The following is an 11,690-nucleotide window of genomic DNA, read 5'->3' as shown; positions in this document are numbered from 1 at the left end:
ATGGCGGTGCTGCAAAAAAATCCAGCGGTAAGAAGCTTGTGCAGGCACGGCTGCCGTTTAAAATAATTTCATCCGCTACTACGCCGTCTGCGGGATGCTCTGCAGCTTCCAAGGAGACAGAAACGGTGGCAAAGGATGCTAGAAAACGCAGGTTGTCGTTTGATTATGAAGAAAAGTCTGAATCGGCACAAGATGAATCTGATGCGTTACGTGGTCGATCGGCTAGTAAAGAAAACTTAACCAGCGCAAAGAAAAAGAAAATAGATGATGATAACGATGTTGTATTATTGGATGATGATGATATCTTGGAAGACGAAGATGAAAATAAGGCAAAAGAAAAGGGGGATGATCAAGAATTAATCATAAAAAAGCAGGACAAAAACTTGGCTGTAGCTTCACCGAATACCATTAAATCAAAGCCATTAAAAAAAAAGAACGCATCAAATTCGCCACATACACCCAAACCGAAAGAGATCAAAGGTAAAGAGACCGGTACTCCAAAAAGTATTAACGTGAAAAAGTCTAACACACCTGGAAGTGCGAAAAATAAATCTAGCGGGAGTAAAGCAAGTGGAAGCGCACCAAAAGTGCAAATAAAATTGCCACTTGGCAGTGGAAAGGCTAACAAGCGTAGGAAATCGAAGATGCCTGTAGAGTGCGTTGACGCAGAACTCGTTATATCCAGTGATGAAAATGAGTCCAATTCAGTAAAACGACCAAAGGTAGAAGGCAATTCTAAAGAGCTCGAACTCGTTGAAAAGGTAAGTGCACATAATAGGGCGACATCGGTATTTTATAATTATTTGCAATTAGGAGCTGGCTTTCTAATATAGCCGCCGTAACCGAGAGGTTAAAGCCTCGTTGTTGTTGTTTAATAATATACAGAATTATTTTAAAATTTAAATTTTGTGAAGAAACGCAAACTTTGTTTAGTTCATACAAATAGACAAATGGAAAAACAACGGTTTGGGATTCAAAAGCGGTTTAAATCGGCTATTTGTATGTTTTTGGCCCATAATAGTTGTGTTTAATGAGACCGAAGAAAGTGCAGAGCAGCTCAAGTTAGAGCGGCTACTCTATTCCGCTCTCAGAAAAACAATCGTACAAGTTAGACAAACTCAGATCAGGAATCTCATGAAACACCGTTCAGGCAAATTCTCAAAACGGTTGATTTATTGACAGTTCAATTCGGCAATTGTAAAGTGTGTGTGTGTGTTTGCCTGCTCTAAGTTACTCCACCAAAAAAGCTGGAGCAGAAAATCGTACTCTAAGTTGCTCTAATTCCAGTTAGCGCAGGCTCATGAAACAAAAAGTAGAGTAAGTTAGAGCAAGAAAAATCGTCATGAAACAAAATTTTGTGAGATATCTTAAAGCTTAAACAGACGGCAGCGTTGGTCCGGATTAACTCGCACTTAATCTGGATCAACTGCAGTTAATTCCCAAGTTGATCCGGATCAACACTGCCGTCTATTTAAGATTTTAGCCTGGCGTAACCTAGATCAGCTCATTAAACACAACTAGTATCATCGGTAAAGGTACGTCTGTCAAGTTAGCACTACACTTTTCGAAATTGGAAATGTTAACTATGGCATTAATTGTAGTGTTTTTGTTGTCAATTTGTAGTGGAAAGAAAAAATTTGTAGCTCTAATTTGTTTGTAAATATTGTATGTATAGCTAACTTGACACCATACACCTAGTCGATAGAATTGAGATATTGAAAATGTTATAACGGCATTAATTGTAGCTTTTAACTTTAAAATTTGTTGTGGAAAGAAAAAATGTGTAGCTCTCGTTTTTTAAGAAAAAATGGTATGTAGCAAGGCACATTAAACAGGTAGTATCAGTAGAGCAAAAACAACATTTGCGTGTATTTTGTTGTTGCTTCTGGTATCGAAAGTGTCAAAAACTGTTCTGAATTTTTTCTTCTAAATCAAAGCGTGCCATGTGAAATACAAAAAATTATAAAAAATAAAAAATTGAAATTGGAAAAAATAAAAATTGATGCAACTTTCTTTCCTAGTAAATTTGTTTGCTTCTCGAAGCATTGATCCATCNTTTGCAAGGCCCAGTAATCAGCGGTCGTGCTGCTGAGTTGGGCGAACGTTCCAAAAGCTGCTATTCAATCGCTTGTTTTGTATGGAAAAAGGTTTCACATGCAAATGGATTTTAACAATTCAGAATTTTTGTGAGAAAAAATTAAAAATATTTGACATTTTCGAGACCAAATAATTTTAAAATAAATCAAATCAGCTGCTCTACTGATACTACCTGTTCAATGTACCTTGGTATGTAGTGCTAACTTGACACCATACACCTGGTCGATAGAATTGAGATATCCAATATGTTACTATGCCATTAATTGTAGTTTTTGACTTTAAAATTGGTTGTGAAAAGAGAAAAATTGTAGCTTTCGTTTTTCTGGAAAAAATTGAGTTGACCCTCTTTCGAACAAACTTTAGTATGTAGTGCTAACTTTACACCATGCACCATTGACGACAGAATTGAGATATTGAAAAGGTTACAACGGAATTAATTGTGGCTTTTTTGTAATAAATTTGTTGTGGAAAGAAAAAATTTGTAGCTTTCGTTTTTCTGGAAAAACTATGCCATTAATTGTAGCTTTTAACTTCAATATTCGGTGTGAAAAGAAAAAAATTGNTTTTCTGGAAAAACTATGCCATTAATTGTAGCTTTTAACTTCAATATTCGTTGTGAAAAGAAAAAAATTTNTGTATAAAATTTGTTGTGGAAAGAAAAAATTTGTAGCTTTCGTTTTTCTGGAAAAACTATGCCATTAATTGTAGCTTTTAACTTCAATATTCGGTGTGAAAAGAAAAAAATTGTAGCTTTCGCTTTTCTGGAAAAAATTGAGTTGACCCTTTTTCGACCAAAAAAATGTAGTATGTAGTGCTAACTTGACAGCACGCACCATTGACGAAAGAATTAGATATTGAAAAGGTTACAACGGAATTAATTGTAGCTTTTTTGTTGTCAATTTGTTGTGGACTTAAAAAATTTGTAGCTTTCGTTTTTTAAGAAAAAATGTTATGTAGTGCTAACCTGACACCATACACCTAGTCGATAGAATTACAAATTTTATCTCGTATAACAAATTTACAATAAAAACACAACTAACGATGTATTTCAATTAAATTTGGAATACAGATCTTTATATCCTGGCATAACATATAAAATATTTTTTTGAAGAGAGTTTCCACCTTTTAAAAGTTAAAATCTATTAATTAACATGTTAAACAAAGTATTACAGCAATGTGGATGTCAAACGAAAGCGGTTCAGAAACTATATACTTCGAAAGCATTTTTTAAGAGGGTTGCCAGCTGTTAAAANTATTTCAATTAAATTTGGAATACAGATCTTTATATCCTGGCATAACATATAAAATATTTTTTTGAAGAGAGTTTCCACCTTTTAAAAGTTAAAATCGATTAATTAACATGTTAAACAAAGTATTACAGCAATGTGGATGTCAAACGAAAGCGGTTCAGAAACTATATACTTCGAAAGCATTTTTTTAAGAGGGTTGCCAGCTGTTAAACAAGTAAAAGCCAATTAATAGATAACTAAATATACTTTAAGATGGTCGCTATCTGTTTACAAAGTTAAAATGAATTCTATTAAAAAGTTTAAACGAAATATTTCAATGTGGGTATCAAACGAGATAAACAAAATGCATTATTGTAAAAATATTTTTGGAGGGTTGCCATCTTTTCAAAAAGATAAAATAAATTTAAATGACACGTCGAATAAAATATGAAATATACCAATGGGATTTTGATATGAAAAAAGAGGTGTAGGCAGTAGGATAATTGACTCGGTTTTTCCTAACTGGTTTCCACCGTTTTTTTTTTTAATCTATAGACGATTTTTTTTCGAAATCTTGATTTTTCGAATATCGCTTAAACCGGATTTTTTGATGGAAAAGGGGTAAAAGCTAGTATTTAATAGTTGTATAATTAAAGAGATAACTTGGTATTAACGAACGTAAATTAACATTTCAAAATTCTTACTATATTGAAAAAACTAACATATTTAAAAAAACCTAAAATGTAAGGGAACTACCGATATTCGAAATGACACATTTAGTATATGTTAAGAAACAAACACATAGATAATTTAAATTTTTTCAAAAATTTAACCTCGACCACTTATTCGAAAAAAAAGTTTTTTTCGGCGTAATTTTGCAGAACTTTCTTTTTCCTTCTTAGGAACTCTAGAACTTTTGAAAAGCTACTGCTACTCTGAACACTTAATTTTTATTTTTTTCAAACATTCAACTTTTTCTGCTTTTTTTCGTCATTTTCGACGTATTGCAGCTTTTGCGACCTTTTTCATTTCGAAAGAATACGATTTCGACATTTTCCGTTTCGGCAAAACATTTCGAGATTTAAACAAATTTTAAATTTCGAAATTTTTATTTTCGGCTTATCTTACGGATCCCATTAATTTTATGTTGAAATCTCCAAAAACGTAAATTTTGAATTACATCTCAATATTATTAAACGTGCGATTTGTCCCATTATGTTTATTACACTTTGATTTATATGTAGTTATCATGTCCGATCGCCCTTCACACAATATTTTTGGCTGAATATATCCTAACTAATTTTTTCTCAAAATGCTGTTTTGTACGAAAGTCTACGTCGCATTTGCATTAATAACTTGATTATGATTGTAAAGATTTGTAATATAGATAACCTTAATGTATTTGCTTTATTTCAATACAGGCTGAAGGGGTAATCGATTTGGATTCCAATAAAGTGTGCACTACCACTGTCGAAGAAGTAAGCAATTCAGGATCGGAAGTGAATTCCAATGTTTTACTACTAGAAATTGGCGGAATCGAAACTGATGTTCTTGACTCAGAATTAGACAGCAGATGTAGTTCTACTACGATTGCTTCAAAAGGGGGCACAACAGATCATGTAGTTCAATCTCAAGATGGAGATAATGTTGCCAATAAACCTGAAGAATCTAATTCTTCGAAACCTGCGTCTGTACAATCTAGCAAAGACAAAGTCCAGAGCCATGATTCAAATAGTTCTACAATAAAAAGTGATATGGATGTAATTTCGGGTTCCGCAACTAAGATTGAACATACGACAACAAAGGGAAAACAATCAGTAGAAAAGATCACATCGTCAACGGAAGATATCCAGGCAAAAGTTACCGATAAAGAATCCGCAGATATCTCTGTTGTTATCGCGAGTTCTTCAGATTCTGAAAATTCGTCTACGGTCAATGAGGAATCAAAATCGTATGCTGAGGAAAGCGCTCATAAAGTTCGAGGCACCCCAAAAATAACTAAGGAAGATTCAAATACGGCGCTGAAGAAGAACCTAACGCCTAAGCAAATTAAATTAATGGAACAACGGCGCAAAGCGCGTGAAGAAAAAGAGCGCCGGTTGCAAGAAGAAAGATCGCAAAAACAGCGCGAGAAAGAAGCCAAAGAGTTGGCAAAAAAACGAGAACGAGAAGAACGTGAGGAGCAGCGACGCAAAGAACGGGAAGAAAGGGATGATCAAAAGCGCAAAGAACGCGAAGAACGTGACGAACAGAAACGTAAAGAGCGAGAGGAGAAGGAAAGGAAGCGTCTGGCAGAGCAGGAGGCCAAAAACGAAGAAAAGCGTAAGCGGAATGAAGCAAAGGAAGAAGAGTTACGTAAAAAAGAAGAGGAGCGTAAACGCAAGGAAGGCGCAGATTTGAAAGCCAAAAAGGAGGCGGAAGCTTTTCAAAAGTTCTTCAAAACAAAATGCATATCAAATGGAGATGGTGATGCAGGCCAGCAGCAGGCGTATCAGGATGATGGTTGTGATCCTGAAACACTCGCCTTTCGTCCATTTGAAGTGAAAGGTGATATGAAGTTGGCACCTGTACGTCGCAAACAATTATCCCCAGAGCGAAAGCAGCAACTAGACTCATGCGTTGATGCGTGCATGGACAGCTTGACCAAAAGCCAAGATTTGTACCTAGCGGAATTGAAAAATGGCAAAGTAAACCCTGGTAGATGGAGACGCATATCAGTAGATACGAAAGCATCTGATGACGACATTCAAATCATAGGTTATTATACTTACTTAGTTATAAAGAACTCGCCAATTAATTATTACCTTTTCAGATGATGATCTTGATCGTGCAGGATTGGCAATTGTTGAGGAAACACACGCTCCCATTGAACACTTTCGGGCCAAATTTTATAAATTCCATGAGAATCGTAGACCACCCTATTACGGTACTTGGAGGAAAAGAACGAGCGTTATAAAGCCAAGGCGCCCATTTGTACAGGATACGGTCAGTTTTGTTTGCGATTAAATTTTGTAGTTTGAATTATGCTAGATAAAATTCATAAGAAATTTCACAGTTTGGATATTTTTATGTAGAAATATTTAGACGTAGAAAAAGTAATGCTTGATATTAGTACATTTAAAGAGACCGCTTCATTGTTTACTGGAACCGATAACAATAGCAACAGCTTCTGAAACTAGTTAACTATTTTTTCCTTGTATTTTTATTTAGAAACATTTTGACTATGAAGTCGACTCTGACCTTGAGTGGGAAGAAGAAGAGCCTGGCGAATCCTTAGATGGCAGTGATGACGAAAAGGAGAAAGAGTCGGAGGACGAAGACTATGAGGTTGATAATGAATGGTTTGTTCCACATGGCCATCTCAGCGAAGAAGAGTTGCAAAATGAAGATGAGGTTCTCGATGCAAATACACGTGAGGCACAAAAGGCTAAACTGCGAGTGCTGCAACAAGAATTTGCACAAGAGATGAAAAAGAAAACGGAAAAAATCAAGCCACGCCTTATTGGCTGTATTTGGATAGATGAAAACGGCAATCAACCCGCGTTGTGTCCGAAAATTATCTGGGATACCTTAAACATCCGTGCAATGTTATGCGAACGTCCACCACTACTGGAAGATCCTGAAGTACCCGAAAAGAGTGAACTTGGTTCTCCAACATCCAACGGAAACGAGAAAACGGTTGAAAAGGTGAAACCCATCAAATTAACCGATCGAATGCTGAAGGACTTAGTGTGCCTAGTACACGGCAATCAACATTCCAAAAACTTCCTAATAAAAGAATTTATAGCGTTCTTGGAAGCCAATGAGGAATCTATAAAGAACGGAGAAGTTCGGGGACCCATCAAATCGATAGTACGAGAAAAAATTGACGATTTTGCAGAATGGACAATTACAGATTCGGTAAAGGTTTTACAAAATAATAAGAAGAAAAATAAAAAACGTTTGTGCTGGGTTGTATCTGCCGATGTATTAAAAAAGATGGATTTGGAAAATCTGGGTTTACGTAACACTTGGAAGTACACATTGCAACCAAGAGTCGGAACGGATGAAAGTACACGGGCTGAGATTGAAGTTGAAAAAGAAGCAACTGCAAAAGAAACGACAGAAGTAGTTGGTAATGAGGAAAAGGAAGGAGAGATCGAAGTAGAGTCCAAAACAAAAAAAGGAAAAAATAAATCGGTCGGCCATCCTAAAAAGGAGAAAAAGGTAAGAAGTAATCTTGAAATAACTCAGTTCACAAAAGTTCTAACAGCGAAGACGGATACGCTTAAATCTCCTAAAACTGTAAAAACGGCACAGACAACAATAGATTTAAAAACAACTTCTGATGAAAGCAAACCAATAGCGGAAATAACAACAACAACAACTCCTTCACCAGCAGAAGCAACGACAAAGGTTAAAAAGCGGGTGCCTCTTCTAATGTCTGTGGCGCGTGGACAACAAATATCACAGCCAACAAAAAATGCTCTCATCAGCGAATTTCTACAGAAGTCCTCTGCGGAAAAAGAAGCGAGTTCTAGTAAGAATGCCAGCGCTGCTTCAAACCCCGTTTCTAAAGGAGTCGTCGAAGTGATCGAACTCGACTAATCTACTTGTAGTGTTTAATTTAGTTTTATTTTTTATCGTAGTACTCTCATACATCAACTATCCCCTTAGTTTACCACATTCTACTTGCATACGAAAACAATATACATATTCAAACGCGCGAATAGTTGGTGTGGTCAATGCATTTAGTTAAGTATTTAATATCCAACTGCAGACATGGACAGAATATATCCAAGCAAATGTTCTCAATCAAATACTTACCCCGGAAAATATTTCAAGACTAGTTGTTGTAACAGCATACTGATTCCCCGAAGAACATTTGTGAAAAGATGCTGAAAAGTGACAGTCCTTGGCCAGATATGAATCTGGGTCGTTCCGTTTACGTAGACCCGACTGTCGTAGGAACGAGGTTTCGGGAATGAAGCTGAACTGACAGTCCTCGGACAGATATGAATCTGGGCCGCTCAGGTTACGTAGACCCGACTGTCGAGGGACGATCTGTTTAAATTGGTTAGTTTACTAAATTACTATAAACTATTGTTAGTTCCATATATTCTTATATAGACATGGTCAGAAAGAGTTAAAAGTTGTATTTCGTTTATGCGTTAATGTAAAATACATATACTTACTTATATGATTAACGAGTTAATAAGAAATTAAATTTACAGAAAATGCAGAAATTACTTACAAATATCAGTATTTCACTCATATAGACGCATTATTCATTTTAACCTAATCATTCAATGTCTGATGTAAGCATTTTGCTCTCAAATCGTCGAAACCATTTCCATTTCATTAGGCGTGTATGAATCCACAAACCTCCGAAGTACAGAGTAAATCGATTCTTCCCTTCAATACCGTTTTCCTCTGCTTTAGCGACAGCGATATCTGTAAATAATATGTCAGCGGCGAGCACCGAATGCAACAAATGAACAACTCCGGTGACAATGGCAGATATGGCTTGAAACTTGGAGTAATTAAAAAGCGGGTGCGTAGAGTCATCCTCGATTATCTCTAGGTCGGACAAGTAAATTAAATATAAATCCTTTTCGGCGTGATACATGGTTAGTATTGATGCAAGAATGTAGCCAAAGCAAGCGAAGCCGTTCCAAATCACTTCCCGTATAAACGATGGATCGTTTTCCATGCAAAGATTTAAGCAACCAAAAAAACTGATGCATGTGGATACCGAAAAGAGGGTAATGTAAAGATATAAATCCTGCGAGACTGCCACATTTAGAAATCCTTCGATTTGTGTTCCCATGCAGAGGCAGCCTAAACAGCCCTCAATCAGCTTAAAGCAAAACCAGACGACACGCATTGTTGGCGCTAGTTTTTTTTTCAAAGGAATTGAATTTGCGTACAATAAATTATTTTGTCATAGAAAAAAATAGCCTTTTGTATGACTTAAAATTACACATGAAAAATTATGGTTCAATAAAAAAAGAATATTTGGCCCTCGTGTTTGTCGAGCTTTTCCTCCAGTTTGTGGTGGGATTCCTAACGGCAAATTTTGTTTATGCTTATCTTTCCTGCTAGTAATATCTGTGGTTTGCCATTGCCTACCGAAGGCGACCGCTGCAATAAAAAACTTCAATCATGATACAAAAAAAAATATTTATTCATAAATTTATATCTGAAAATTTTAAATCTTTATTTTAAACTTACGTTTAATTGGTTGACCTCACGTGTGTGTTAAAATTTTTCGCTTTGGGTTAATCGTTTGGACACATTAGCCCAAAATTATTGTACAAATAACCTAGGCGTATCCAACAAAATACCTTTTGCTTATTCAAATTTCGATTCTTAGAGCAAAATGTTTGTAAATAAACAAAAAAATTAGTAACAAAATTTGGAGGATTTTAGATATTGGATACGGTAGCACGAAATGTCACAATCTACTTAATTGTCAGGTTGTTAATATGGCGACGAAAAGTGACAATGGAACTACCTTCTTTTTTGTACCACGGGGTAAAATCGTGATAAAAACATTTAATGGTAATAGACGGAGAGCTCATGATCAAAAAACTCGTCATACTTCAGATCGATTGAAATTTTTTGTGAGCTTAGCTTGTTAATATATAAATCGAGATCCCGGAGGGCTGGCTGCTGAACAGCGGTCTTGATTATGCGTTTTAAACTATTGAAGATGTCTATGAAAACCATGAAATACTATGTAATATGTACTATATTGGCAGTAAGAGCTAGTACCGTCCGAAAACACTACAGTACAGATATATCAATAAACACGTTTGAAAGAAAATGAACACATACGTTTATAAATAAACATGTACACAACACACATCCAAAAACGGCACTCACGTACACAATACATTGACAAAAACGGTACTAGACTGTCTCGCTTTGATTTCGAAATGCTTACACATTGAGAAGCTAGCTTACTGCCAATATAGAAGTATTACATATATGATGAAAACCGATTGCTCAACATATTTCAGATGACTTGAAATCTAGATAGAATTTTATTTACAGTGTATAGAAAATGGTGGTCTTAAGGTACGACCGCACTAGGCGACGCGACACGACACTACACAGCGCGGCAAAATATTCTTTGCATGTGTTCTTATAGAGCATACCTCTACGCTGCAGCGGAACTACGCGACGCGACGCTGCGCGGCAAAGTTGATCAACTAGGCAAAAATGTCGCGTCGCGTGGTGTCACGCAGTTCCGGTGCCGCATAGTGTGGTATACCCAGCGGAGCGACATAACATTTCGTAACATATTTTTAATTTGAAGAAATTGATTTCGAATTGTGAGTGCATATTCACATGCATTTCATTCAAGAAAATTTTATGTAAAGAAACATTAAATTCGAGGAGAATTCGCCAAGGAAAATAAAAATAAAAGGCATTAGCATTACATCAGCGTCACTGGCATCCATCTTGTTTGAAGGTTTTGATGTAAATAAATAAAAAAAAAATTGCAGCGAAGTGTCGCGCCGCTGCAGTTTCAGTGCGGTATACCAAAAAGTGTCGCGCCGCACAGTGCCGCGACTCCATACAAATGATGGACAAAAATAGAAGGAGTGGTCAGAATTAGCTGAAACTTCACACCTAGAAGTATTATGCCCCTCTAATTTCAAAAATGAAATCGGTTTTTCTGTACCGGTTACTCATTTCGAGAAAACCGAGGTTTTCTTGCATTTTTATATGAAAATAGTCATTGTGGACATGTGTTGATATAAGTGGAAGGAGGCATCAGAATGGGCTGAAACTTTACACCTGAAAGGACTATATCACGGCAATTTAAGAAAAAAAAACGATTTTCAGCATCTGTTACCATTTAATTAAAAAAAAAATTTTTTTACAATTTTATAAAAAGGTAAAATAACTCATAATCATCGTAGACATATGTTTATAAAAACCGAAATAGTATTCAGAACTTGTTGAAACTTTACACCTAAAAGGACTAAGCCATGCTTATGAAATCGATTTTTCGGTACCGGGTACCTATTAAAAAAAAAAAAGATTTTTTTTTTTACATTACTATATGAAAGACAAATAAGGCATAATCATTGCTGATTGTGGTGTTTACGAAAACAGGAAGGAGTCGTCAGAATTTATTGAAACTTTAAATCTGAAGTGTCTATATTACTCTAATTTTAAGAAAGTAATCGGTTTTTTTGTAACGGGTACCCATTAAAAAACACCGAGTTTTTGCACATTATTATTTAAAAATGAAATATGGCATACCATTGTTGCTAAGTGTTCAGAAAAATAGTCTTAATAGTCAAAATTCGTCTAAACTTTACTTCCTAAGTGAATACATTATGGTAATTTGAAAAATTAAGTCGGTTT

General features: G+C 35.6%; 2 protein-coding genes across 2 annotated transcripts; one reads left to right on the top strand and one right to left on the bottom strand.

Annotated features, from left to right (window-relative positions):
• Positions 1–5: 5 nt before the first annotated feature.
• On the top strand, positions 6–8,535 carry LOC108379525 (Chromatin assembly factor 1, p180 subunit; the record flags this gene model as incomplete). Its single annotated transcript, XM_017635879.1, has 5 exons — positions 6–761; positions 4,748–6,083; positions 6,139–6,311; positions 6,537–7,532; positions 7,626–8,535. Coding segments are annotated over 5 exons (3,549 nt in total), but the record flags the coding sequence as incomplete, so codon positions are not given.
• A 45-nt stretch (positions 8,536–8,580) lies between these two features.
• On the bottom strand, positions 8,581–9,757 carry LOC108379527 (uncharacterized). Its single transcript, XM_017635880.1, has one exon. The coding sequence runs from the start codon at positions 9,190–9,192 to the stop codon at positions 8,608–8,610; it is 585 nt and encodes a 194-aa protein (XP_017491369.1). The 5' UTR covers positions 9,193–9,757; the 3' UTR covers positions 8,581–8,607.
• Positions 9,758–11,690: the final 1,933 nt, after the last annotated feature.

This window comes from Rhagoletis zephyria, unplaced genomic scaffold (genome assembly GCF_001687245.7).
Source record: "Rhagoletis zephyria isolate East Lansing unplaced genomic scaffold, Rhagoletis_zephyria_1.1 Rzeph_scaffold_16601, whole genome shotgun sequence".
Classification (NCBI taxonomy): Eukaryota; Metazoa; Arthropoda; class Insecta; order Diptera; family Tephritidae; genus Rhagoletis; species Rhagoletis zephyria.
Note: the sequence above shows the minus strand (reverse complement) of the source record. Positions and strands in the feature narration are given on the sequence as shown.